At 70.1% G+C, this 27,743-nt stretch overlaps 1 protein-coding gene across 1 annotated transcript in view; it reads left to right on the forward strand.

Annotated features, from left to right (window-relative positions):
* Positions 1-3,063: 3,063 nt before the first annotated feature.
* The window catches only part of SARDH (sarcosine dehydrogenase), a 59,976-nt gene continuing 35,296 nt past the window's right edge, over positions 3,064-27,743 (forward strand). The window contains exons 1-14 of the mRNA XM_058302651.2: positions 3,064-3,152; positions 3,665-3,716; positions 5,702-6,059; positions 6,927-7,105; positions 8,204-8,383; positions 9,025-9,148; positions 9,235-9,335; positions 14,634-14,738; positions 15,969-16,098; positions 18,482-18,568; positions 18,801-18,891; positions 22,754-22,895; positions 24,330-24,413; positions 27,126-27,239. Coding sequence (XP_058158634.1) covers positions 5,729-6,059; positions 6,927-7,105; positions 8,204-8,383; positions 9,025-9,148; positions 9,235-9,335; positions 14,634-14,738; positions 15,969-16,098; positions 18,482-18,568; positions 18,801-18,891; positions 22,754-22,895; positions 24,330-24,413; positions 27,126-27,239 — 1,668 coding nt within the window. The 5' untranslated portion in view covers positions 3,064-3,152; positions 3,665-3,716; positions 5,702-5,728. The remainder of the gene's footprint in view (positions 3,153-3,664; positions 3,717-5,701; positions 6,060-6,926; positions 7,106-8,203; positions 8,384-9,024; positions 9,149-9,234; positions 9,336-14,633; positions 14,739-15,968; positions 16,099-18,481; positions 18,569-18,800; positions 18,892-22,753; positions 22,896-24,329; positions 24,414-27,125; positions 27,240-27,743) is intronic.

The following is a 27,743-nucleotide window of genomic DNA, read 5'->3' on the forward strand; positions in this document are numbered from 1 at the left end:
GTAGGCGGGAGCCCAATTGGCTCAGCCACGTCCGCGCCCCAGTTTTTGAGGCTAGAATGCCGAGAGTGGAATTGCTGGTTGTAAGCTCAGCGCCCTCTCCAGGCCGTATAAATCAGAGGGGGCGTCCTGGGCGGAGGCTCTCTTAGAAATTAAGGGCAGGGTCAGAGCCGTGGGGGGCCTGAGCTGGGGACCCTGGCGTGGGCGGTGGGTGCTGCCCTCTCCCTCGCCTTGCTCTGGCCTCCCTGTTCCTGGGGACCCTCCCTGACCTGGCCACGATGCTCACATGTGGCCACCAGGGAGTGATGTTTCCGCAAAGCTGCTGCGCCCCCGGGGCTGATGGCATGGGCCACCCCGGAGACCCTGGCCCCCCTGGCCCTCCCCCCACGCTCCTGGCCCAAAGACAGCGCTCCAGGTCCCCCGGCTCTTCGTCGACTGCAGACCCGCGACTCCCTGGCTGCCCGGCCCCAGGGTGGAGCCACCTCACGAGGGGCCGATGCCCCTGGAGAAACAGTGACAGAGGGGAGCGCCTGAGAGGGAGCTCGAGCCGCAAGCTGGTGGCACCTGGCAGCACAGATAAAGTCCGAGGCCCAGAGGCCCCCTGGACCCATGAGAGGGCAACAGGGCTGGGTGGGGACTGCGGCCCCGTTGAAGTGCCTGGTCCAGTGTTTCGGAAGAAGCCTGGAATTGTGGCTTTTTGTAGGAATTCGCCAAAGCAACAAAGTCATACCAGCCCAAGTGCTGCCTGGGGGCCATGCCCAGGGGTCTCCTGCCGGGGGTGCCCGCTGCTTCTCCAGCTCCCCAGATGCCCTGCGCAGGCCCGCGGGCAGTTCTCCCAGCGTCCCCGTCCGCCAGTGCCGTGCACACGGTGTCCCGAGATGCTGCGGGCACCCCCGGCAGGCGCTGCACCGAGGGGGCTGCCCACCCCATGTCCAGGCTGGTCTCACAAACGTCACTGACAATCGCTGCGTAGCGGGATGGGGCTGCGGGGGGCGAGCCCTGGGGGGCGGCTGCCCGCGCCGCCAGCGGGACCCCGCGTCCCCACCTGCCCCTCGTGTCCGCGCTGGGCGGAGGGGAGCGCCCGCTGCCTCCCGCGAGGGCCCCCTCACCCTGCGCCGACGCCCTTTCTTGGTGGAGAAGCAGCGCCTTCTCTCTTTATGAAATCGGGGAGAGTTGATGTAGTGACTTTTTCTCGAAGGTTCCTCCTGGAAAGTGCATGCGGGCGGTGTCAACCCAGCCCCCGAACTGGCAGGACATTCTCCGGCGTCACCCGGGGCCGGCGCCCCTCGGCTGAGCTCTGCCTCGCTTTCCTCATCCCTGCCATGGGCAGTGGTGACCCCTGGACGTTGCGCGTGCGTCCCCCCGAGGGGAGGGCGCTGCCCGCCTCCCAGCAGGTGGCCGGGGCCGCTCCGGAGCACCAGGAGCCAGAGGCGGCGTGGCTAGCGCGCCTCCCTCTTCTTCCGGGTCCCCCCCCGCGGGGCACCTCACCTTGGGGCCCTCCCCTGCTCCACCCCGACGTGCGTCCACTCAGAGGGCGGCCTGTGGACACCGCCTCCGGCGGGAGCCCGGGCGCAGGCGGGGCGAGGGCTGGGCCTGCCCCCAGAGGGCGGCCGTGCCATGTCCCCTGGGCCTGCACCTGCGCCCGGGCCGCCCTCCCCCCGGGTCCACCCCAACTTCAAAGGCCAGTAAAGGGAGAGAGGAAAGTGCTCAGGGGCGTCCACAAAACCTCTGCAAAATCGACAGCAGGGCTCAGAGCCCCTTCTTCCCAGGGGGAAACTGAGGCTCAGTGGGAGGAGAGGGGACGGGACCACCAAGCCCATTCAGCAGGACCCTGTCTCGGCACCACTGCCACCTCCCACGTCACACCACCAGGCCCCGATCGATGACAAATCCCCAAGCCCTGAGTCTCGGCCAGGCTGGCCCTCAGCTGCCACCCCTCGTCCAAAGTCCAGGGTGAGCTGCTGCCGGCGTGGCCTGCGGCCATTTGGCAATGGCTGCCCTTGTCTTTGGGGGGCAGGGAGAGGCCGGTGCTGGCCTGGCCGCGGTGCCGGGTCCACTCCCTCACCCCATGTCCTGGACTCTGAGGGGAACTTGAGCCCCGACCCCTCGAGCCCCTGCTTCCCGGCGCGAGTGCGCCCCGGCCTCGGACTGCAGGCCAGGCTGCTCACCTGCACAGCGCCGGCCCTTGCCTCCGCTCTCTCACCACCCAAGGAACCCTGCGCTGCCCCCAGGGAGGCCCCGAGTGACAGGGCCAGCTGTCCCCTTGGGGAAGGGACCGAGCACCGGTCTCTCTGCCCACGTGGCAGGGGGAGGGAGTGAAAGTGGTGGGAGTAGAGGGCCAGGCCCTGGAGCCAACACCACCTCCTCCGAGCAGCCCTCCAGGCTCCCCGCCAGGAGAAAGGGCAGCACGCTGGGGGCGGCCCCATCACAGCCAGGCTCGTGCAGTTCTGCCCCCCTCTGGGTCTGTCTTCTTCCGGGGACCGAGCCTCTGGGGGCGGGGGCTGGGTTTAGCTGTCTCTGGGTCTCCAGGCAAGGCTTCGTACACAGTTGGTGCTCTGCACATGCAGCAGAGGGACGAGCCGGCGGCGGGCCACGCAGCCGTCACGGCGGTCCAGGAAAGCGGGGACAGTGGCCTTCCGGACCCTGGGGCCTTCCTGGGCGCCGCAAACCCCCCCCCCCCCCCCGGCCTGCTGCGCGGCCCCTGAGGCCCCAGCAGTTCGGTGGACACGGGCTCCTGCAGCGGGCCCTGTGGGAGCGAGGGCAGCTCGGGGGCACTGGGAAGCCCCGGGGGGCGGCCACCCCGGCCTGGCTCCGACCGCAGCCGGCACCCCGTGGCACCCGCGACGGGCCCGAGACCCCCGAGCCGGGCCTTGGCGGGGACCCACAGTGCCCCCGGGGGCCCTGGGCGCCGTCCGCGCCGCGCTCCTGCCCGCCCTGCCAGCACGCCCGACGGCGGGGAGGCCCCACGCCGTCCCCCGCTAGCAGGCCCGGGACACACGCCGGCTCTGCCTCCAGGAGCTGCCCCGGAGGGGGCGGGGACAGCGGCGGGGGCGGCGACAAGGGGCGGGTGGCGCGGGGGCGGGGAGGCCAGGGTTCCGGCCGGGCCGCTGGGGAGATCGGAGGGCGCAGGGCCAGGCCGAGGGGCGCGGGGCCAGGTACGCCATGCAGCAGGGCCCCCTCCCCACCGGGGGACAGCTGGGGGCCGGCCGCCTTCCGCTCCGCCTCGGCCCACAGAGCCCCTCGGGCTGGGGGTGGGGGGCAGCAGAGGGGGCCTCCTAATAGCTGGCGAGGCGGGCACCCCTGGGGCTCAGGCCTCGGCGGGGCGGCAAAGCTGCTGCCGGCCCCCCACCCCCTCGCCCTCTGCAGTCCTGCGCCCCCCGCCCCGGGGGGTGGAGAGCGTCCCCGGGTGCTGACTCAGGGATGGGGGGCCGAGGAGGGTGCGGGAGGCGGATGGAGGGCGCGGGGGCCGCTGCCAGCGCCCCCGCAGCTCCCGGGGCAGCGGGCCGGGGTGGGGGTGGGGTGGGCCGCCTCCTGGGCGGGCGGCGCTGCCCGGGCACGGGCAGGGGAGGAGGTGGCCGGGATACTGGGGCCGAGGCCAGCAGCGGCGGGGGCCCGGGCCTGCTGGGGAAGCGCGGCCAGTGCCCGGGGGTCTCCATTCCCGCCTCAGGACGAGGCTCGCTGGGGGTCCCAGAAGCCTGCCGGCCTTTCAAGGACCGAAGGTAGGTGCAGACCCCACAGGGGGCGTCCCCCTGCGTCCGGACCCCCTCGGCAGAGGCAGGCGGCCCCCAGGCTGGGGGGCCCGAGGGCGGGGGCTTCCTGACCGTCCCCAGCCCCCCACCCTCTCCCCTTTCCCCGAAGTCCCTCGAGTCACAAAGCCCCACTCCCTCCTCCTGGGAGGGGCCCCGCATGGGAGGGGGCAGCCGGGGCCCCTCCCCCCCACCCACTGTGCCTGGGCGCCCCCAGCCTCCCCTCCCTCCACCATCCCTGGGACATCTGTGGACGGGGGAGGGGGTGGAAGCAGCTCTGGGCTCTCACGGGCCTGGCCATGGCCCCCACACAGCCACCCGCTGGCCGTGTGACCTCCGTCACCTTCGCGGGCCTCTCTGTGCCTCGGTTTCCTCCTCTGCGCCATGGAGAGGGTGCATGGGCCTCAGCGTTTCCAGGACATACCAGCGAGAGGCCCGCAGAGTGCAGCCGAGTTAAATCGCCAATGTCCACGCCACCTGGGCGGGCCGCAGCCGTGTCCCCTAGCTCTTCCTGTGACCCCATCAGGGGGCGCAGGAAGCCCCCGTCTGCCCTTCAGACGTCCTTTCCTTCTGCGCGGGGCTGCACCGTCTCTCCTGGGAATGGAGTCCCCTGTCATAGGCTTCTTTTTCTTCTATGAATCTTCTGGGCCAGGGAGGTGTGGGAGGGCTTCCTGGAGGAGGAGGATGTGCGGTGAGCACTGAAGGCCGGCTGGGAGCTCGTTGGGGGGGGCGGGCGGGGAGGGGCCAGTGAGGCCTGCTTCTGAGCCCTTTCCCTGGCTCCGAGGCCCATCGGCACTGGGGGGCAGGAAGCCTGGACCCCCGACAGCTGTCCCTTCTGCCTTGGGTCCTAAAGCAGGGAGCTGATGAGGCGCCACGGCGTGGCTGAGGGGGGCCCCCGGGCAGGCGTGCAGGATCCAGCCTGGGGCACCCAGCATCTTGCCCCAGTGGCCCTGCCTCCCACCCTGGCCCCCTCCCCTCTCCACAGCCCCCGCCCTGTGCCCCCTGGTGTCATTGTCACAGCTGCCTCCCCCATGCCCAGCAGCCGGGCGCTGGGCCACACGGCCCACGGGCTCCTCCTCAAACAGCCCTAACAGGGTCAGGGGGCTGCCTGGGCCCCTGAGGGACCCCTGCCCTGGGGAAGGGCCTGGAGCCCTGACGGTGCCCTCGAGGCTGGGGTACAGCCTTGCGTTTCCTGAGATACCCAAACTCCTTTTTGCTCCAGCCCCCGCCCTCCGCACTCAGGTGCTCTCCCCACCTCCCCCCCATCGCCGGGCACCCCCGCGCGCCCCCACGGAGCCTTCCCCGCCTGTCGTGATGAGCCCCCTTCTGTGTCCCCCTCGTGGCCCTGACGCCCCCACAGGGCTTTCCACGCTCGGTCATCGCCGCCCTACCCTGTCCCCCAGGGCTGGCAGGGCCCTGCTGCCCCCGCTGTGGTCCACCTGGGCTGGGCGCAGAGCCTGACCGATTCAGGGCCTCAGCTGCTCCGTGTGAACCAAAGAACAAATGAATGACTCGATGAATGAGGAGCGAGCAAACGAATGAATGGAAGAGTGAGGGAGCGAACAAATGAATGGAAGAATGAGTGAGCGAATGAATGAACGAACAAGCAGGTGAGTGAAATGAGTGAGCATATAAATGAACAAATGAATGAGAGTGAAAGAACAAATGGATGAATGAGCGAGTAAGCAAGTAAATGAAAGTACGCGCAAGCCAGTGAACAAATGAATGAAAGAATTGGTGAGTGAACAAATGAGTGACTATGTGAATAAATGAATGAATGAGTGAATAAACGAGTGAATGAATGAGCGGGTGAAAAGAATGAGTGCGTGGGAGGAGGCCTTGGGAGGCGGCAGGGGCGGGGCGTCCCGGGGGTGGGAGCACGGGGAGCCTGGCAGCTCCCCAGCCCTGGCTGAGCCCGCGCCCACGGGGCTGCCCTGCCCCGGCCCCGCTCTGCCCAGCTCCCTGCGCAGTGGGCGCCGAGCCCCATGGCCTCGCTGAGCCGAGCCCTGCGCGTGGCCGCCGCACGCCCCCGGCGGAGCCCCTGCCCGCGCCTGGAGCTGCGCCCGCTGGCCGGAGCGGCCGGGCCCACGGCCGAGAAGAGCGTGCCTTACCAGCGGACCCTGAAGGATGCACAGGACCCCACGGCGGGGCCCCCTGGCCCGAGCCGGCCCCTGCCTGGCACGGCCAACGTGGTGGTCATCGGCGGGGGCAGCTTGGGTTGCCAGACCCTCTACCACCTGGCCAAGCTGGGCGTGAGCGGCGCCGTACTGCTGGAGCGCGAGCGGCTGACCTCGGGGACCACCTGGCACACAGCAGGTAGGGGCTCACCTGGCACCCGGCGGGTAGGGGACACTGCTGTCCCCGGCATCTGAAGAGCTGTGGCGGGGGGAGGGCGCGGAGGCCGCCTGGGACGAAGCTGGGGGCGGAGCAGGGTGCGCAGGCAGCTGCCGAGACCCCGAGCAGACGCCCCTGCCCCCTCCGGGCGGCCATGGTGGGGGGGCGTCCACGGGAGGGACCCCCAGGCCTGAGGCAGAGGGGTCCTCCCCACACCAGGCGCTCCCACAGCTCTTATCCTCCCTCCTGACCAACTGCATGTATTAAACACCTACTGTGTGCACGGCCCCGGGGCAGGCCGTCTTCTCCCACGAGCCCTACAGCCATGGGGGCTGTCCACCAGCCCTGGTGGGTGCTGGAGCCTGTTGGGAGCCTTTGCCCATTTCCGAGGTGTAAACACTCCCCATGGCCGATTTCAAGCTGCCAAACTGAGACCCCCAAAAGCAGAGCTGGGGAGAGGGCACGGCCGCTCCTGAGGGGTGAGCTGCCCCGGCCCTGTCTCACTCCTCCCGTCCCCCCGCCCACCTTAGCTCAGCCTCGCCCCTGCACGGCACCCCTGCCGCCCCCCAGGCCGCCCGCTGCCCTGCCTCGGCTGCGGAAGGGGGCAGCTCAGCTCTCTTGGTAAAGCGTGGCCTGCGCGTCCGCCGGGCCTGGGCCCTCGGTGTCCTCGATGAAATAACCAGCAGTCGTGTCCGTGCCCACCCCTCAGTGGCCGAGGCCACCCCTCGGCGCGGCCCCAGCGGCCCTCGAGGAGTGGAGCCCTGGGCTTTCTGCTCAGGCCTGCGGGGCCCCTCGTCCAAGTAGGGGCTGCGCGGCCTCCCAGGGGCTGACCTGTGTCCCCGCGGCCAGGCCTGCTGTGGCAGCTGCGGCCCAGCGACGTGGAGGTGGAGCTCCTGGCGCACACGCGCCGCGTGGTGAGCCACGACCTAGAGGCGGAGACTGGGCTGCACACGGGCTGGGTCCAGAACGGGGGCCTCTTCATCGCGTCCAATCGCCAGCGGCTGGACGAGTACAAGAGGCTCATGTCGGTGGGTGCGCCCTGCCGGGGCCGGGGACACGGGGGCCAGCGACACGGGGGCCCGGCACGGGGAAGGGGGCCGGGCAGACCTGGCTGGGCCCCTGGAAGGGGTTTGCCTCGGGGAGCCTCAGTCCTCTCACCTTTAACATGGGGTGGCTCTTCCAGGGCACAGTGCCTCGGAGGCAGGGGTGCCCACACACGGGAGTTCTCATTCTCACCCAACGTGGCCCCTGGGAGACGGGCAGGAGACGCACCCCCGGGGGACACCCCCGCAGTGCTCAGGGAAGCGGTTGGGGCAGGAGCCTTATACCAGAGGGACACCCCAGGATTTAGATTTAGGGAGGGCCAGGTGTTGGGGTGGGTGGACCTCCAGTAACTCCAGTCCTCATTGAGCACCAACTGCATACCTGCTCAGGGCCCAGCGAGTAGAGCGGCTGCTTGGCTGCTGGGGGCTCGTTATTTTGGGGTGTTGAGGAAGCAGGCGCAGCTGACTTCATTAGAACGGGCCTGAACCCCAATTTCCTGGTCCCTGGGGACACAAGGTCGCCCCACTTTGCCTCCTCCTCCACGGCTCACTCACCCGCTCAGACACACCCAAAGGAAGCCCCGCCCCGGCTCCTCCCACCTGTCAGCTCAGGGTCGGGTTGCTGAAGGGCAAAGACTTCATTCACAATCCCGGGCGGAGAATCTGATTGGCTCAGCTCATCTTGAAGTGGGCGGAGCCTGTCCTGATTGGCCAAGTCTGAGGATACGGGATTGGCTGCCCTGGGGCCAATCACATGTGATGGGGCGTGGTCTACCAGGCTAGATGGGGGAAATGTATCGGCCCCCAACATTAGACCCGTGGGGGTCATTTACTGCCATTACTGCCCATCCCAGGAGCGGGCGCCAGCACCTCGCCCAGCTCACACGCTAGTCAGGGCCCTGCTGCTTTTCCACACGGTGCGGAGCACCTGGGCCGCAGGAGACGGCTCGAGGGCCGGGGTCACGGGGCCCTGTGGAGGGTTCTGGGTTTGAGTTGAGCCTTGGTGCTCAGAAGGGCAAGGCGGGGAGAGGGGTGGCCCGGGGTGTGCGCCCGCAGCTCAGCGAATGTCCCCCGGACCCCCAGCTGGGCAAGGCCTACGGCGTGGAGGCGCACGTGCTGAGCCCGGCCGAGACCAAGGCGCTGTACCCGCTGATGAACGTGGACGACCTGTACGGGACCCTGTACGTGCCGCACGACGGGACCATGGACCCCGCCGGCACCTGCTCTGCCCTCTCCAGGGCCGCCACTGCCCGCGGGGCCCAGGTACCCCCGCCTGCCTGCGCCCCACCCCAGCAGGGGCCCCGGGAGCTGGGCGGGGGCCAGGCCCACCCTCTGCTGCCGTGACCCTAGGCCCGGGTCTGTCCTTGGACCTCCAGCCTCTCCACGCGGAGGTTCCAGCCCAACTGGACGAGGGGTCCTCCCCACGTCTGTCCTTGTCACCTTGGCCTCCGCTGCCTCGATTACGCCATAACTGGGGCAGAATCAGGAAAGACAAGCCAGGAAGAAGCCGAGAAAATCCCCAGAGCCGCAGAGCTGGCCGCAGGCTGCTTTCACTGCAGACCTGGCTTCCTAGGGGGTGCCACCTGCAGATTTCTACCCAGCGCCCAGCTGAGCGGGGTTCCGTGAGCTTCGGGCCACACGGCTGCTCGCCCTTAGCCACGGGAGTCTCGCCGTAAGGAAGCAAAGCTCCGTGACGGTCCTCCTTCATGAGAAGCGGTCTTGCCCCTTCCCCAGGCTGGTTCTCCCCGTCCAGGGACATGGGGTTGAGTCTGACAGTGGCCAGTCCCGCAGGCATCGGGAGGAGGCGGTGTCCAGTTCCTGGCTGGGGGTGGGGCCGGTGAGGGGGCAGGCGGTCAGGGCCCCAGGGAGCTGGAGGCTTTGGGGGCAGCGCCTCTTGCCCCCAGGTCATTGAGAACTGCCCGGTGACCGGCATCCGAGTGCGGACCGACGACTTCGGGGTGCGGCGGGTCGTGGCCGTGGAGACGGAGCACGGCTCCATCCAGACGCCCTGCGTGGTCAACTGTGCAGGTGAGGGGGCCCGGGGCAGGCGGGGGCTGGGGGTGGCCGCCCCCCCGGGGAGCTCCGGCGCTGACCCGCGCGCGTTCCGCCCGCAGGGGTGTGGGCAGGCACCGTGGGCCGGATGGCCGGAGTCAGGGTCCCGTTGGTGGCCATGCACCATGCCTACGTCGTCACCGAGCGCATCGAGGGCATCCAGGTAGGCGGGTCCTGCCGGGCTCTGGACCCCGGCTGGGCCACCGTGGCCCCGGCCTCGGGCACCTCGTCTGTGAAGTGGGAGCACATGGCTGGGCCTCGGGGGACTGAGGAGTCAACGGGGAAGCACAGGACGTCCTGGCCCCAGGGGTGCCAGGCCATACGCCAGCCCGTCCCGTGTGGGCGGCCGGTCTAGCCGCGCTCTGTGCCCCCGGCAGCTCAGGTGCTCCCGGAAGGTTCCCGTGCTCCCAGCATGCCCTGGGGCCTGTCCTGGGGGCACTGACTCCCTGTCCTCAGAGCCCCCGGGAGCCCTGGGTTTGCCTCTGCCGGGGGAGGCCAGCCGGCCCGGGGTGCACCTGCCGGCACAGGGGCCCTGCCTGCTCTCCTCCCCCCACTCACCTCTCACTGGGTCCTTCCCTTCCTCCATCCATCCCTTCCACCCCCGCCCACCCCGCTCTCAATCTCTTCCTCCTGCCACGCATCGCTTTATCCTCCCCTTCCCCGGCGCGCCCAGCCCTCCGTCCTTCACCGCCGCCCCGCTGCGGCCGCTCTCAGGGCGCTGTTTGAACTCACACCCGGACCTGGCTCTGCTGAGTCTGCCAGGTTGGGGGAAACTTGGCTTTGGGGTCACAGAGGCAAGAGGCCAGGGGGCAGAGAGGCCATCCCTCACGGCCGCTGAGACGCATGTGCCCCAGATCTTTGCAAGGTCCCCGTTTGGGCTGCCCACTGCAGGACACGGCCACCTCCAGACCTGGGGCCAGGCTCTACCTGGCGCCAGTCGCCAGCCAAGAGCTGAGACCCTGCTGTCCCCGGGAAAGCACTGCTCACGGGCCAGAGTGATGTCCCCTGTCTCCTGGCTTGGAGGAGACCCCGTGGGCGGGGAAAGTCCCTTGGACTGTTTCCCCCAAAATAGAGCTGAGTGCCCGGCGGTGGGTTTAGAGTCCTCCAGGGACGGGGAAAGCTGCTCGGCAGCGGCAGCTCCACCCGCGGCTCCAGGCGGCGAGGCTCCAGGGCGTCAGGGAGCGGGTTTCGGGCGTCAGGTGCGCAGGGCGCCCGCCTGGGCCTGCGCGGTCAGCCTCGGTGCCGCTGCGGACCCGGGGCCCGGAGAGGCAGAGCCCGGCCTCCCGGGCCGCTTGCCCTTGGCCGGGAGGGTTCTGCTGCGGGAGGCGGCAGCTGCGGCGCTCCTTCCCTGGGCGAGGGCGGGAGGTGCTCTCCTGGGGGAGCCCTGGGAGCCCCGTGGGCAGCCAGGCCTGGGGGTGGCCCTGGGCGCCTGCCGCTCCTCCGCCCCCCACACCTCCTTCCACTCCCCTCCCTCCTTCCTCCATCAGCCCTTCATCCCCGCCCCCATCTGTCTACCCCCCAGCCCTCCCCCCCACTCCATTCCTCTACCCCCCTCTCCTTCCATGCATCCCTTTCTCCCTCCATCTTCTCTTCCCTCTCCCTCTGTCCATCTGCCCTCCATCCCCCTCTCTGTTCACCTCCTCCCTCTGGCCATCCCACTCTCCATCCCCCTCTCTGTTTGCCTCCTCCCTCTGTCCATTCACCTCCTCCCTCTGTCCATCTGCCCTCCATCCCCCCTCTGGTCTCCTCCTCCCTCTGTCCATTCACCTCCTCCCTCTGTCCATCCTGTCCTCCATCCCCCCTCCGGTCGCCTCCTCCCTCTGTCCATCCCGCCCTCCGTCCTTCCGTGTCACCGCCCCTGACCACGCTTCCCCCTCCAGCACTTGCTGAGGGGCTCTGCTTGCACGTCCAGGCCTGGAAACCAGGACCAGGCCAGGGGAGCAGCGCGATCTTCTCTTGTGGGCCTGGGGAGGGACAGGCAGGTGAGCAGGCAGCTCCTCAACAGGTGACACGGGCTCTGACGGGCTCAGTGGGGGGCTGTCGGGACTCCCACCTGAGCAGGCCTGGGAAGGCTTCCTGGAGGAGGTGTCCAGACAAAGCTCTGAGGATGAGGGGGCGAGGGGTGGCCAGGAGACGTGGAGAGGGGTGAGGACAGAGTGGCCGACGGGGCCTGCAGGCGGCTCTGAGGCCAGGCCGGTGGGGGCGGAGGGGGAGAGGGACGGAGGGCTGCCCTTGCTGAGGGTCCCGGCCAGGGGGCCCTGGAAGCCGGCCCCGCGTGCTGCCTGTCCCCCTGCGGTGACCGGGGAGGGGCCGGGCCAGGGCCCAGCTGCACCTGCCGTCCCCACGGTCCGTGCCGCGGCCCAGCCTGGCCCTCCGCAGCCCCCTGTGGCGCACGCTCCTGCGGGCTGCGGGGCTGGCCTGGGGCCGGGGGGTCGGGGGGGGGGGGGGCGAGGCCACGGCCTGCTCGCGGGACCCCAGGCCTGGCCCCCGGCTACAGGGCGGCTCCGGGGCTGCGGGAGCGCCCGTTCCCCGCGCGGCCACCAGGGGTCGCCCTCTGCCCGCCGCGGGAGGCCGAGGCTGGGGCAGGCGGGAAGGGGCCGTGCTCCGGGGCGGGGCTGCGGGGAGGGGCGCCCGGGGTGCTCCCAGAGCCCCCGCCCGAGCCTCCCCTTGCACCCCCACGCCCCCCCAAACGCCGGCTCCGAGGCAGCCGGGGAAGCAGAGCTGGCCTAAGGCCTCGAGGTTCAAGGTGGCTCCGAGGCCTGGGGCCGGGGGTGGCGCTGGCAGCCTGAGGCTCCGTCCCCGGGGCACAGAGGAGCCCCCTGCCCAGAAGCCCCCGGGACCTCGGGGGGAGGAAAGAGGAGCTGGGGGCTGGGGCGAGGACCCCCCACGTCCGCCGCAGGGGATTCCTAGCCCTTGCCCTGCCCGGGCATGCCGCTGGGTGGCCAGTGTGGCCTGGGGGGGCCGGAGCCTCTCCCTGACCTGCCCCCCACGTGCCCAGGCCCCGTGGGGCAGGAGGACGAGCTCCCTCCCCGCCGGGGCTCGGGGGGCCTGTTGGGAGGCCTGTCACCCGGCCCGTTCTCGGGGTGCTTGCCGGCCTGCCCACCCCGTCTGGACAGGAGGCACCCCAGGCTTCGGCGGCCCGGGCTGGCAGGCGCTCCGGGGAGCTGGAGGCTCCGCGCCGCGTATGTGCCCACCCACCCCACCTGGGCCTCCCGGCCGTGGGGTCCCGGGCTGGCAGGTGAGGGCCCAGGGGCCCCACGGGGACTGCGCGCTCTCAGCTTTTCTTCCGGGGTGGCCCGAATGGGCAGCTCTGCCCCAGGGGCGCCCAGCTCTGAGGACTGTCAGCCGCCCCAGGACGGTCCCGGCCCAAGCTCGGCCCCCGGCCCGCTTGGTGGGCTCAGCCCCACACCTCTTGGAGCGCCACCCCTGCGCCTGGGCTCGCTGGCCCATCCACTCTGCAGAAGGAGCCGGCGGCTGCCCCCTGTGGGTGTTGCGGGGTGGGCGAGAGCCCCAGCTGAGGTCTGAAGCCCGCCTCTCACTTCCTGACCTGGGCGAGTCCGTTGACCCCCGAGCCTCAGTCTCCTTTTCTGCAGAATGGGCGATGACCGCCCCCCTCCTAGGGCTGTGTGAGGGAGGAGGGACCGATGGGGTGTGGAGCGGGGCTGGTGACAGGGTGGCCATCGCAGCGGGGAGCGGGGCCGCTGGCGGGGGCGGGGTCCTGGAGGAAGGGGCCGACAGAATCTGGAAAGGGGGAAAGACGAGGCAGGCGGGTGGGAGTGGGCTGAGGCTGGGAGGCGGGGACGTGGGTGGGCTCAGGGCCCAGCGGGGCGGCCGGGGCGGGGGGCCCTCCTGCACGAGGGGGCAGTGGAGGAGCCCTGGGCATGGTGGCACGAGCTGGGTCCTGCCGGGTGGCCGACAGGGGCCGGGGAACCGGGGGGCTGATCTGCTGGACGGGGTCGGGGTCGCCTCCAAAGGGGCTCTGGATTGTTGTTCACTCGTTTTAGTTACGGAGTGGTGGTGACAGAGAGGTGACAACCTTCATGTGACACTTGAACACTTGCGTAACGGAGTGACATTACTTGAACAACCCTGCCCCTGCCAGCTTCCTGTGTGCCCCCAACAACCACCGGCCCGTGCCGGGCTTGTCACGCTGACTCCCCAGATGAACCACAAGCTGAGTTCTCAAAAGCCCCTCGCTAGGAGGCTGGGGGTCCCTTGCATTTCTTTCAGCCATGTTTTATAGTTTTCAGAGGAAAAGTTTGGCACTTCTTTTGTTATATTTTTCCTAAACATTGTTTTTAATATTTTTATTATTTTTTTCTCTATTATCATTTTTTTAAATGTTGCATTCAAAATATATAAGAGGTCCCCATATACCCCCACCCCCCTCACCCCACTCCTCCCACGTCAACAACCTCTTTCATCAGTGTGGCACATTCGTTGCATTTGGTGAATACATTTTGGAGCACTGCTACACCGCATGGATTATAGTTTACATTGTAGTTTACACTCTCCCCAGTCCATGCAGTGGGTTATGGCAGGATACATGACATTCTGCATCTGTCCCTGCAATATCATTCAGGACAACTCCAAGTCCCGAAAATGCCCCCACATCATATCTCCTCTTCCCTCTCCCTGCCCTCAGCAGCTACCGTGGCCACTGTCTCCACATCAATGCTACAATTTCTTCCATTACTAGTCACAATAGTTCAATAGGAGAATATCACTAAGTCCACTCTAGTCCATATTTTATTCCTCCATCCTGTGGACCCTGGGATGGTTAAGTCCAGTCCCTCTAGATCAAGAGGGGGTGTAGATCCCACATGGATGCTGGATGCGATTCTCCTGTTGGCAGCTGTGGGCTCTCCTGGCCCCCTGGCATGGTGGTTGACCTTCACCTCCCCGCCTGGCCGGGGTGTTCCTAAACATTTGATGCCTTTTTCGGACGCTGCTGTCAGTGGAACGGTTTCCTAACCTGGTGTCCAGCACGGCCAGCGCTGGTGCGTAGTTACAATTGAGTGTCGGGCTCCGACCGTGCGCGCTGGGCCTTGCTGACCTCGCTGGCTCTTCGTGGTGCGGCGTTCCGTGGGATCGTCCACACACGAGCGCGCCGCGTGTGCCCCAAGGCAGTTCGCGTCCTCCTCGCCTGCCTCGACGCCGTTTGCTGCTTCCTCCTGTCTTACTGCCCTGGCTACAGCCGCGTCACAGAGAAGCGGCGGAAGGACGCCCAGCCGTCCGCCTGTCCTTCTTCTTTCCTGCTATTTTAGGGGGTCCGGGAAGAAGGGCCTCACGGGGTGGTTTGCCGCCGCGTGTGACCCGAAGGCGCCTCTGTCCTAAGGGGCGTCCGGGAGGCCGTGCCCCACGGGCCCCTCGAGGCCCCCGCCTGGTGGGCGCGCTGGCCCGTGGCGGGGGCGGGGCTGCCGGGCCTGGGTGACCCCGCGCTCTCCGCCCCGCCTCGCAGAACATGCCCAACGTCCGGGACCACGACGCCTCCGTCTACCTGCGGCTCCAGGGGGACGCGCTGTCCGTGGGGGGCTACGAGGCCAACCCCATCTTTTGGGACGAGGTGAGCGGCCCCCGCGGGCTCTAGAGCTACCGGCCAAGGGGGCGCCTTCCCGTGGGGGTCGCGGGAGGGGTGAAGGCCGCGTGTCAGCGTGGAGGGGCCCCTTCCAGGGACCCCCGCCCCCCTGGAGGTCCCCGGGCCCCGGGGGTCAAGCCCCGTTTGGCTGTGACCCCTGAAGAACACGGCTGGGTGGGAAGACTGCCTGGAAGACCCCCCGGCTGGAGGCTGCACCGAGGTGAGGAGAGACCCCCGGGGGCCTCCGCCCTGCCGGCCCGCAGCACCGCCCCCCACTGCGGCCGCACGGCGCCCCCGCGCCTGGCAGCCCCCTCGGCCCCCTGAGTGTACGTGGGCCGCCCCGCTCCAATATTCGGTCTGCAAATTGCAGGACTAAGTGGCTGCTTGGGGCCAGATCCTGGTTTACTTTCTGGGGAAAGAGAATTGGATAAGATAAAAGTCCCCACCCCAGGATGCTTATATTTTGGTGGGGAGGTGTTCACTCAGCAAACAAACAAATCAAAATGCAGTTCTGGCTTGTGATCCTGGTGCTGAAAGGCGTGGGCAGGTTTGGGGTAAACCTCGAGGGTTGGCTTTAGACTGGGCAGTCAGGGCAGGCTTCCCCGAGGAGGTGATGTAGGAGCAGAGACCTGCATAAGTCGGCCCTTGTCAGGACTGGGTGGGGCGCTGTCCCAGGAGGGGCGAAGGGTCTGGCTCTTCGCAAGGCACAGCCTGGTGCCGTCGGCGGCGGGTGGGGGGGGGGCGGGGGGGGCCGGGTCACGGGGTGCTTTGTGGGTCACGGGGAGGCTTGGACCAGGATTTTGTTCTGTGTCCTGGGGAGCCATGGGGGGCTTGAGAGTGAGGCGGGGCATTCTCCACCCCAGGGCAGGGAGGAAGGAGGGCCGAGGAAGCAGGGCCACCTCTAGCGGCTGCTGCAGCAGGGGGGCGCGGGCCGGGGCACGGCCAGGGCGGGCGCAGGGGCAGGGGCAGGGGCAGGGGGCCCACGGTGGGGTCACCAGGAGGAAGGGGAAGGGATGGCTGGAGGGGTCCCAAGGGTGGGTCCTCAGCCCCCAGACCCATCTGACCAGCACCCCCAGCCCCTGGCCCTGTTCAGCTCTCACCCGCCCTAGGAGGGCAGGTGCCGAGGGGGGCAGAGGTCCTGGGTGCCGAGGGGGTCGGGGGGTCCTGGGCGCCCCCGCAGGCCGGGCCCCGGCCACCGACACCCGCCTGCCCCCGCAGGTATCAGATACGTTTGCCTTCGGCCTCTTCGAGCTGGACTGGGACGTGTTCGCCCAGCACGTCGACGGCGCCGTCCACCGGGTGCCCGTGCTGGAGAAGACAGGCATCAAGTCCACGGTCTGCGGCCCAGGTGGGCGGGGTGGGGCAGGGCAGGGCGGGGCGCCTTCCTGCCTCCAGGGCGGCGCGGGGGTGGCGGGGGCGTCCCCAGGGCTCCATGGCCCCGGCCCACGCCGCCCGGCTCTGGCTCTCTGGAAGCGGCCGTGGGCCCGGGGCTCAGGCTTGGCGCCTGTGCGGGGGGCCGAGGGGTGCGCCCCAGCCGGCCCCAGCCCCCCTGGCCTCCAGGACAGCGGGGGCGGGTGATGGGGCAAGGCACTCGGCCCCCGACGCCCCCTCGTGTTCTCCGGGGCAGCCCTGTCCGCAGCCGGTGCCCAGCGGCTCGGGCTCCAGGCAGGGGAACCTTGGCCAGCGCTGAGCTGTGACCAAGGCCACCGCTGGTCCCGCGGGAACGAGGGTGTCAAGATGGCCCGTCACACCCCGCCGGAGGGGCATGCGGCGCAATGGGGGGCAGTGGCGCGAGAGCTGGGGACGCTGTGAGCTGGGGACGCTGCGAGCAGGACATGTGCAAGCTGGGGACACTGCGAGCTGGGGACGCTGCGAGTTGGGGACACAAGCAAGCTGGGGACGCTGCAAGCTGGGAACACGTGGCCCCCTAGCAGAATTCCCCAGCCTCTTTGATCTGAACAAACGCAGAAAGTCCGGGGCAAGCGTGCGCATTCCAGGGCCGTGCCGAGAGCTTCGAACCCGCTGCCTGGACTTGGTGTCCAGGACCCCGAGTCGCGGCTCGGCTGGACTGAGTGGCCTCTGCGGGCAAGCGCGTCCATTCTTGTGCCCTGGCCTGGGCGTGCTGGGCGCTGAGGGGATGGAAAGCCATGCTGGGGTGCACCAGCAAAGTGCGGTGATCGCCACGCGCGTGAGGGGACAGAGGCCGGGGAGGCGAGGGACGGCCTCGGGGCAGCACAGGACGGGGAGGCCCGCCGCCCGCCAGGAGCCCGGCCTTCTCCAAGGGGCGCGGGAGCTGGCCCTGCCCTCGGCGTCCACGCGCAGCCAGGGCCCCGCGGTTCCAGCCGGGCCAGGTGGGGCCGGACCCCGGGAGACTGCAGGTGCACACGGTGCCCGGGCCCGGCCGCCAACGTGCACCCCCTCCTCCCCCGCCAATGCGCACCCCCTCCTCCCCCGCCAATGCGCATCCCCTCCCACCATGCTCACCCCTCCTCAGCCGCCAACGGGCACTCCGCCCCCCGCCGCCGTCCCAGGCTGCGTGACTCATGAGGCCCCAAGTAATTCCAGGGAGCAGGTAACGCCGGCGGCGCTCTCCCTTTAATTAGACCGGGGGCGCCTTGCTCCCACAAGGCCCCGTTTCGGGGCTACATGGGTGTGGGGACACCTGGGTTCCCCAGCTGTGACAGGAGGTCCCGGGTGGGAAAGCAGCACTTGCCCTTGCCGGGAGACGACCCGGTCGACGCCGTGGGCCCCCCCGAGGGCCGGGCCTCCCAGCCCCGGGAAGGCGGCGGCCGGCCAAGCGCGTGCAGACCAAAGACGAGGGGGTCGTCCAGGAGACCCCAGCCCCTGCGGACCCCTCCGCCCCCTCCTCCTGCGCTGAATGGTCATCCGGGGCCTGGAAAGCCCCTGAGCACGCGCAGCGGCCCCGGCGCCGCGTCCTCTGGCCACCCCGGCCCGCGTCACCTTTCCCCCGCGCCGCCCCGCCTCCCGCCCCCCATCCTCGGCTCAGCGGCCCCAGCGCGGCCTCGCCGTGGCCTCTGCGCGTCCGCGACGGGCCCTGCCTTCTCCCCCCCTGCAGCGCCCCCGGCCTCCTCCTGCCCCATCTCAGGCCCTCGCGGCCGCCGCGGGAGTGCGTTCCCCCACGCTCCTCCACGGCCGGCTGCCCCTCGGCTCGGGGGCCGGCGCCAGGAGCTGGCCAGCCCCTGCGGCAGAGGCGCCTCCGTCTCTCGAGCACCTGATCCCGTTTTATTTCCTTTACTGGAAACCCTCCTTTTCGTTTCTTTGCGGTTTACCCCCGTCCCCCTTGCTCTGCTGGAAACTCCCCTTTGAGGGCTGGGGTTTGTCTGGTTCGCGGCTGCGGCCGCAGGGCCCAGCCTGCGCGTGGCCCACGACAGACCACGGATGTTTGGAGCCCGAAAGACTCATACCCTGTGTAGAAAGCGCCACCACCCCCGTTTTACAGATGAGCAAACTAAGGCTCAGAGAGGCAAAGGGACTTGGCCAAAGTCGCACAGCTAGTAAGGGGGAAGCAGGACTTGAGCCCGGCACGACACAGGACGGTGGCATGGTGCTGTGACAGGGTCAGGAGGTGGCCTCCTGGTCAGAGTCAGGAATGCTGACTGGGTACCTGGGCCTGCAAGCAGAACCTGGCCAGGCCTTGGAGTTCGGGGAAGGTGGGAGGAGCAAGCAGGGGGCTGCCTGGAGGAAGCGTCAGCCTGCCCCCCTCCTTGCAGAGTCCTTCACGCCCGACCACAAGCCCCTGATGGGGGAGGCGCCTGAGCTCCGCGGATTCTTTCTCGGCTGCGGCTTCAACAGCGCAGGTGAGGGCAGGTGGCGGCCCGGGTGCCCGCTCCCCATGGCCTTGGAGACCCCCGGTGGGAGGCGGCGCCCCAGTGAGGTGGGCAGAGGAGGGGGAGGCCGGCTGGCAGGGAGGTGGCGGTGGCCCGGGTTGGGGGAGAGCCGGGGCTGGGGAGTGGGGTTACCCGTAGTGATGGGGAGGGGCCCGGAATCGGGCAGGGGGCCCCGGGGGACACACACCCGCTCTCCTGCCAGGAATGATGCTGGGCGGCGGCTGCGGGCAGGAGCTGGCCCACTGGATCATCCACGGGCGCCCGGAGAAGGACATGTACGGCTACGACATCAGGCAAGAGCGCGCCGAGGCGCTGCTACCCCCCCACGGGCCAGAACCGCTGCTCGCCGGCCACGCCAGGGTAGGGCCAGGCGGGGTGCCCCGGGCGTGGAGGAAGGAGCTTGCCCTGAAATCCAGGAGGCTTCCTGGAAGAGGCAGCAGCAAGGGACGGAAAGGATGAAGGCTGCCAGGCGGGGGTGATGCCGAGGGCACCCTGTGTGGCCCTTCACGGTGTCCAGGACGTCTAATCCCAGGGTCCTGCCTGACCCTCTGGACAATGCTCGAGCAGCCAGTTCTCGTCATCCCACTTCACAGATGGGGAAACTGAGGCCAGCGAGCAGGAGGGAGCACGTTGCTGGGAGAGCAGGGCCGGCCGGGATAGTTGTCGTTAGCGCGTGCAGGGGTTAGGGGCGCGGGCTTGGGCGGCCAGCGCCGGGCAGGGGCGCGGCTCCGTCGTCCCCTGCCGTGGCCTGGAACAAATCAGGCCGTGGGCACACCGGGTGCGGCGCTGTCGGGAGCGGGGAGGCGCCCCGGAGACGACACGCAGCTCAGGCCTGGCGCGCGGGGGTGCAGGTGGTGCGAGCGCCGAGGCCCCGACGTGCCCGAGCGCTGGTGGCGGCCGCCCGGGGGGTTCCCGAGCCGAGGCGGTCCCGTGAGCGGCCAGGACATGGCCCCGCGGGGCGCTCGGCGTCCTCCGCCCCCGCCGGGCCTCGAGCGTGGGAACGGGGCGCCCGTGGCTCCCGAGCTGGAAAGGAGGGGCAGAGGCCGCCCAGTCCTGCCCCAAGCTGGCCTCGGACGCCCGAGGAAGTCCCTCTGTGCACACGGGCCTCTGTTTCCCATCTGGGAAATGCCCCGGTAGGGGAAGGCAGTAGACTCTCGAAGAGGCCTGGTGGGGACGGCACAGCCTTCCAGGAGGCCGCCGGCCCTTGTGGCCCCAGCCACAGAAAGGAACGGCCACGCCGCGAGCCCGCTTGGTGGGCAGCCACGGCCACAGACCCGGAAACCCTGTGAGGGGCGCAGTCCCCCAGTGGGGGACAAGGGAACGAGGTCCTGAGGCCCCACGGCCAGGTCAGGGCAGGGGAGGCCCCTCGTGGCCCCGGCCCACCCCCTGCTTTTGGGCAGAGGTGGGTTGAACGCTGTGACGCCCAAGGAAACAGCTTTTCAGCTGCAGAACCCACCTGCCCTCGCTGACGTGGGGGGGAGTCCACGTGGGTGTGCGTGGCTGGGGGGGCAGGGCGGGGGTGTCCCCTCCTCGCCTGGGGGTCCGGGTTCCGCTGCCACCCCAGGCTGGCGGCTGGGAGCCCCGCACGGCCCGTCCTGGCCCGCCGAGCTCAGGCCGCCCGTCCCCCCCCAGCCGCGGGCAGACGAGGGCGGGAGCTGGTTTGGCTCAGCCTGTCCCCCGATCGCCACCTTGGGGGTGATGTCTGGTCCCCATGGAGACCGACACTGCGGTCTGCTGCTCAGAGGCCTCCTGGGGCTGCGCCTACGTGCTCTCCCCAGAGAGGAATGTTCTGGAAGTGATAAGGCTGCAAGGGGCCTCAGGGACGGACGGTCCAACCCGCCCCTGCAGGAGCAGCGACACGGAGCCGCTGACGGGGCCACGCGGCAGGGGCAGAGCCAGCGCGGGGCAGGACCCCCGGGGTGGGCTCGCCCGGGTGCCTGGCTCCCCGGGGGCTGCCGCTCTCGGCTCTCTGTGCAGCTCCCCGAGCCTCGGTGAACCGGGCTGCGCAGCGGGGGCAGGCCTGTCTCCCTGGGCTGCAGGAGGGTGGCAGAGGGGGCTGGCGTGATGTCAACTCACAGGCTGGGTGGCCCCGGGGCTCCCGCCACGCCGCCAGGGCAGGGCGCGCCGGCCGCGGCCCCTCAGCAGCCCTCCAGCCGGGCGGGCACCGGCAAGGTCGCCGGCCAGCCCCCCACCCGCCACGGCCTCCGCGGGCCTGAGCCGAGGCACAGCCCTGCAAGAGGGTCCACGGGAAGCGGGGGGCACCCAGGGAGAGGGGTGTCCCAGAGGCAGGGGGGCTGCGCCCAAGCGGAGCTGCCCCCGGTCCAGCGCTCTGACTTGCCAGCTTGCTCCCCAGCCCTTTGAAGGGCTGAGCAGCCACATGCCCGGCCGGTCCCTCCCCTTGCAGACGGGGACAGCGACCGCGCCGGCCAGGCCCAAGGGGGCGCCGGGTGCCGCAGAGGCTCCCAGGCTGCGTGTGTCCCTGAGCCTCAGTGTACCCGTCTGTGAAATGGGAACGGGGCGCTGCCCTCTTGGGCTGGACCTGAGACTCATCTGGGTGCCTGGGCCGGTATTTTCAGGAAAAGTCATGGGGGCCAGGGTCAGAGGGGAGGGGGTCGCTCCTTATTTAAGCAAAGAGGGCAGCTCGGTCTGGGCCCCCCAGCCCGCGGGTGGCGAGCGCTGAGCCGGGGCCCTCCACAGGCCGCCCGCTGCCCCCAGGTCCGAGCTCCAGTCTGAGCCGTGAGGGGGGCATTCGGGAGTGGCCGGCAAGCTGTTAGGACAGCGGTGGCCGCTGTCCAGCTCTGCCCACCCCCCGCCACCCAAGGGTCCACACCTCCAGAGCGGCTGGAAGGCCACCGTGCCTGTCCCCAAAGGGTCGGAGGTGTCTGACCGCAGAGGGGACAGTGGCCAGGGCGGGCCTCCACTTCCAAGCCCGCCTGGCTTTTCCACACCCACGCCTCTTCTGCTGCCCAGCACATCGTGCAGGCTCCAGGACCCCTCCCGGGACCCCACGTCCTGTCCCGCGCGCCCCCTCGTGCGGCACGTCCCTGCACCCCCGGCCTGGCGCTGCCGTGGCCTCGCTGGTGTGCGACTTGGGATGCTCGATGCAACCCCTCCGTGCCTCAGTTTCCTCTCCTGTGAAATGAGCCAAACCATGGACCTGGCTCTGAGGATGGGACCCAGCCTGGGTGGCCCCGGGCCGGCTCCCTAGACCCCAGTCGGCAGCCCCGTGGCACCCGGGGCTCCACACCCAGGATGGGAAAGGCAGGCGCTGGGGCGACGGGGTCCTTGGGGACAGAAACGCCCACAAGCAGGGGGTGACAGGGGTGGCCCTTGGGGGGGGGAGCTTCCAGAAGGAAAGGGACAGCTGGGGGCTGGAGGGAGGGGCTGCAGCCACTCTCCCCGGGGCCCTGGAGGGACCCGGGCAGCTCACAGCCGCCGGCAGCCGCGGGCGCCTGGGTCGGGCAGCTGCGCTGGGGAGGAGCCCAGGAGGACGAGCTGGTGGGGGCAGCCGCTGCTTGGCCCTGGCTGCCAGCGCCCACACTGGGCTGGAGGCTCGGGGTCCCAGGGTCTTGGGGCCCAGGGCAGCTGCAGGGCCTCTCGGCTCAGCAAGAAGTGGCGTGGGGCCTGCCGGGGTGGGTACGAGTGACAGGCCCCAGCCCTATGGGGGAAGAGAGGGGCAGCGGTCCAGGGGCCCAGGGCGCAGGGGGCCTGGGGGGCGGCCTGGACCCCGTGGCCATTGCCAGCCCCGCCCCGCCGGCCACGGGAGGGTGGGCCGGCCTTCCGGCACGTCTGAGACCCCAGACCCTCGAGACTCCGGCACTAACTTCCTCCAGGTCCTCGACTCCTGAGCCCCCCGCGGGGCCTGCTGGGGCCCGGGTCTCCCCGGAGGCCCCAGGGATCACGATGCTGGGGTCTGGCCAGCGGAGGGCGGTGTGGGGAGTGCCCTGGGCCCGGCGAGGGTGGCGAGAGCCCAGACCGCCCCCGGTGTCCACCCGCTGCTCCCGGCAGCCGTGGGGGGGGGGGGTGCCAGGTGAGGAGGCTGAGCCCAAGGCCCCCGCCGCGGGTGAGGGGCGAGCGCCGAGCGTGGCGGGTCCAGCCGGGGCGCGGGTCCTGGCCGGCCCTTCCCCGCGGCGGTGACCTGCCCCATCTGCCCAGGCGCTTCCACCACTCGCTCACGAGCCACGGCCGCTGGGTCCGCGAGCGCAGCCACGAGTCCTACGCCAAGAACTACTCGGTGGTCTTCCCCCACGACGAGCCGCTGGCCGGGCGCAACATGCGCAGGGACCCCCTGCACGAGGTAAAGTCCGGGCGAGCCCCTGCCGCGCGGCGGCCGAGGTGGGCAGGAGACGAATGCAGACGACCCCCCAGCTACGGGGAGGTGCTCAGCCGCTCCCGACGCGGCGCTCAGGCCGGGGCGTGTGGGTGGGTAAAGTGGAAATGGTGCCCACCCAGGCGCTCACGTCTAGGGCAGGAGGCAGGAAATGCACGAGAGCGCACGCGTGCGACCCTCTCACGACTGCTGGGAGGAGAGCCAGAAGGGCAGGGGTGCTGGGTAGCAGGTGCACAGGCCCGAGACGTGGTCCTGCTCGGAGAGGCTGCCTGGGGGCCTTTCCCACCTGGCAAGCTTCTACTCATATGACAAAACCCACTGTCAAGTGCCCTTCTCCAAAGCCTGCCCTTGCACATCCTCCCAGGCCCCCAGATGGCCCAGGCACCCCTGCCCTGTGCTCCCATTTTGTCCCCGTCACCTCGTGCCTGATGCTTCGCTGACTGGCTTTGTCTCTGGGGCCGTTCCGGCTCCCGAGCATTTACCTCCGAGCCCGCCTCTCAGCAGGTGCTCGGGGAACGTCTGTGCGGCTGGTGGGAGGAGGGGAGGCCGGTGGGCAGGCCGTGGGGAGCAGGACGGGCTCCCCTCACCTGGGAGCCAGGGGCCGGAGCCTGCCCCGCGCCCCAAGCCTCGGAGCCGGCCCTGCTGGCTGGACCAGCTCTGCCCTCGGACTACCGGGGCCTCTGCTGGCCTCGGTCCCCCTCACCGGCCTGACAGCTCAAGGCCTCTCTGCACGCGGGGCTTGCCTGCTTGCACGTGGAGCGAGGGGCTGCAGCCCACCCCTCGATAAGAGCCCCGTTCTCCCCTTCACCCGCCCGCCCCTGCGCTCCTCGGCGGCCTCGTAGAGTCTGTCCACTTTGCTTTGTTTTTAACTAGAGGAGCCGCCACTGGCCTGTGGGACCCCGAGCCTCCTTTCTCTACCCGCGCCAGGCGCTGCGCTCGCGGGTGCTGGACCCCCGCCCTCCTGGGGGGGTGCTGGCCGTGCTCTTTCCTGCCATCCTCTCTGAGTCCCTGGCACCGAGAGGACGTGACGGCAGTGGGACTCCTCGGTGGGCTGGTGGGGGCAGTGGGTGCTGGTCGTTGCCCCGCCGCCCGGGGCAGACGGCGCCCCTCGGTCGGCGCTCTCGTGCCGACCCCACACCAGCCCCTGGGCCCCTCCCAGCCCTGGGCTCTGGGTCTGGACCAGTCCCCGCACTGGCTCCTGGCACAGGGCTGCACCTCGGGTGGGGGCTCCTGGTGGGAGGCAGCGGGGGCGCGAGGACCTCTTCGGCCGCCCGTTCCCGCGGCTGCCCGCTGGCGGAGGCGGTCGGGGTGCCCTGGAGTCGCTCTCTGGCCTCCGCGGGGGGTTCTGGGACCACGCCGGTCACCTGGCCAGGTGTGAAGCTGCTTCTCCCTCCCGCCCAGGTGCTCCTTGGACAGGGCTGCGTGTTCCAGGAGCGGCATGGCTGGGAGCGGCCGGGATGGTTTAACCGCCAAGGGGCAGCTCCGGTGAGTCGCGCCACGGCATCCAGCCGCCACGGCATCCAGCTGCCACGCAGGTGGGCCTGCGAGAGGTGGCGGGCCGACCCCCCGCCGCGGCAGAGGAGGGGGCCGCCCGCAGGTGCCGCTGCCAAGAGGCCCTGGCAGCCCCTTGCCCACCCTCCCCGGCTAGTCACCTGGTCCGCCGGGAGGCCGTGCGCTGGCTCGGCGGTCGTGGGCGTTCGGCGCTGGCCCTGGAGATGCCTCGCTGCAGGTGTCACCAGCGCCCCGGGCGGCGGGGCTCCACGGCCCGAGTGGGCAGAAGCCTCGGGGCCTGTGGCGATGCCGCAGCCCCCACTCCCCGCAGGGGCCACGTGGAGCATGTCGTCCTATTTTTGGACTTCTGTTTCTGGCAGTTGCAGATGTTAGTGTGTGTGAAGTAGTGTCAGCTTTAACACAAGATGACGGCTTCGGCAGGCTGGCTTATGAGCTGGTATTTCCCAGGGTCCTGGGCTCCTCCTGGGCCAACCCCGGGACCCGGTCCCCAGAGAGGACCGGAAACCAGCTGGCCCTGGGAGGCCTCGGCCCGGGGCCGTCTGGGCAAGTCTTATCCCAGCTCGCAGGTGGCATTTGATCCCGATTTTTGCAAATTCAAGCCCCTTTCCCTCGCGCTATTTTACCAGCCCTCTCCCAGCTCAACCCATGTCCCATCTCCGTAGCAACCCACGCCCCTGCCCTGGGCTCGGTCGGCGAGAGCGCCCCCAGAGTCATGGTCCCCTCTTCCTTTGGCTGGCCTTCGCCCACCCCCTCCCGGAGCACTGGCCGCCCTCGGGGTCTGCATCGGCGTCACTAGCTGAGGGGGTGACGCGCGCCCCTGGGGGAGCGGCGGGATGAGCTCGCCGAGAGCAGGTGAACGGGATGGCCCGTCCCTGCCGTCCCTGCCGGGCCGGAGGTGCCGAAGGAGCCACGGGTGGGGGGCAGGGGCAGGGGACTGGGGACAGGATCAGCTGGGGGTGGGGGACCGGGGGGCTGTATCAGCTTGGGGGGGCAGGGACCAGGGGCAGGGTTCCCCCGCCCTTGAGTGCCTCCCTGCAGAGCCCACCCCTTGCAGGCTGGCCCCGGAAGCCCCCTCCTCTGGAATGGGTGGTCCTGGAGAGGAGGTGGGAGTGGGGGTCTCACAGTCTTGGTGCTGGGACGGGCAGGCCTTGCCCCCTCCCCGGGAGCAATCCGGGCAGCTGGCTCTGGGCACTTGGGATGCCCCGACGGACAGACCAGGGGATGACCCCTCCCGGCTGCCTGGGCTGGAGCCGGGGCCTGGGTTCAGCGTAACCTCAGGCTCGGCTCACCTGTGCAGGGGGACCGCCAGGGGGTGAGGCTCACCTGTGCAGGGGGGCCCGCCAGGGGGTGAGGCTCACCTGGGCAGGGGGGCCACTGGGGGGGTGAGGCTCACCTGGGCAGGGGGGCCACTGGGGGGGGTGAGGCTCACCTGGGCAGGGGGCCGCCAGGGGGCGGGGCTCACTTGTGCAGGGGGGCCGCCAGGGGGTGAGGCTCACTTGTGCAGGGGGGCCGCCAGGGGATGAGGCTCACCTGGGCAGGGGGGCCGCCAGGGGATGAGGCTCACCTGGGCAGGGGGCCGCCAGGGGGGCTTGTCGGCTCGCGCACACCTTTCTGCTCACATGCACTGGGAAGGCGTGGCGAGGGCAAAGGGCTTTGTTGGCAGGGCAGCGCCTGAGAGGGCCTTTGGGGTTGTGGGGTCCCTGAGAGGGGCCCAGTGGAGTGGCCGTTTAGAAGGCTCAAGAGCTCACCCTCCCAGTTTGTACCCACCGTGACCCTGTGCCTCAGTTTCCCCACCTGCAGCAAGGCCCTTTGCAGGGCGTGAGGCTCCCAGGAGCTCAGGCACAGGGAGCACTTTGGGCCAGCTTGGCCATGGTCACCATGGCAACAGCGTCCAGTGCAGTCACTGCGCCACCCCCCACCCCGGGCGTGCCCCTCTCCTCAGCGAGCTGGTTCCCTCCTCCGGCCCCTGCTGTGGGGTCAAGCGCAGAGCCCCTGGCCCCTCCCCACCCGAGCACGCCCAGCCCCTTCTCCCCTGGCCTCCCCTGGGCCAGCCCACCCTCCCCGCCTCCCAGCACCCACCACCGGGTGAGTGGTGCCTCGACTCGCCCCCGCCCCGCTGCCGTGTCCACACTACGCGCCACTAGGCCAGAAGCTCCCTGAGGGCAGCGCAGGGCCTGTCACTTCTTTGTAAGGACCCAGTTCAGGCTTGCAAGGAGCAGGCGCCAGCCATGCCTGGGGGAGAGGGGGGGATTGAGGGAGGAGGGAGGGGGTGGGAAGAGAAGGAAGGAGAAGGGAGGAGGGAGGAGGGGGAAGAAGAGGGGGAGGGGATGGGGGGAGGAGAGGGAGGGGGAGGGGAGGAGGAGAGGGGGAGGAGGAGGTGGGGAGGAGGGGGAGGGAGAGGGAAATGAAAGAACAGAAGGAAGAGGAGGGGAGGAGGGAGGGAGGAGGGAGAGAGAAGGGGGCGGGCATGAAGGAAGGAAGAAGGGAAGGGAGGAAGAGGAGAGGGAGGAGGAGGGGGAGCAGGAGAGGAGGGGACAGGAGGAAGGGAGGAGGGGGAGGGGAGGGAGGGAGGGGGGGGAGGAGGAGAGGGGGAGGGGAGGGGGAGGAGGGGAAGGAGGGGAGGGGGAGGAGGGGAAGGAGGGGAGGGGGAGGAGGGGCGCGGCGCAGCGGGCCCTCTGCTCGCAGGTGCTGGAGTACGACTTCTACGGCGCGTACGGCGCGGCGGCGCACGAGGACTACGCCTACCGCCGGCTGCTGGCGGCCGAGTACACCTTCTCCTTCCCGGCCCACCACGACGTGGTGAGTGGGGCCCCCGGACGCGCCCCGCGTGGCCGCCAGTTGTGAGGTTTCCTCCCCGTCTCCCTCCGCTGTCAGCACCGAGCAGCAGAGGGGGGCCTCAGGGTCACTCCTGGGGTGCGGCCCCAGCGGGGCCCCTCGGCCAGGGCCCGCCTCCTGAGCCCCGTCCTGCGCTCCCAGGGGCGGGCACTGAGGGCTTCGGGCCCCCCGGGGCGGCCAAGTGGGCGGGGCTGGTCGAGTGGGTGGGGCCGAAGCCCCGGGTGTCCAGCCCCCAGCTTCCCGTCCAGGCGCCCCTGGAGGTGGTGGCCCCACGGCCGGGGGAGTGGGCGCCGCAGTGGCCGGGCCGCCCCTCTGCTCGCCCGTGGAGCCTGTGCCCTGCACGTGGGCCACCCCCCGTGGGGGAGCGCGGGCCGGGGCCGGGTTGGCCCGGAAGCTTCCGCGGGGTCTCCCGGGTGTCTCCAGCTGCACTGTGGGTCAGGTGGTGAGGTGGCCTCGTGGGTGCAGCAG

This window comes from Dasypus novemcinctus, chromosome 8, assembly GCF_030445035.2.
Source record: "Dasypus novemcinctus isolate mDasNov1 chromosome 8, mDasNov1.1.hap2, whole genome shotgun sequence".
Classification (NCBI taxonomy): domain Eukaryota; kingdom Metazoa; phylum Chordata; class Mammalia; order Cingulata; family Dasypodidae; genus Dasypus; species Dasypus novemcinctus.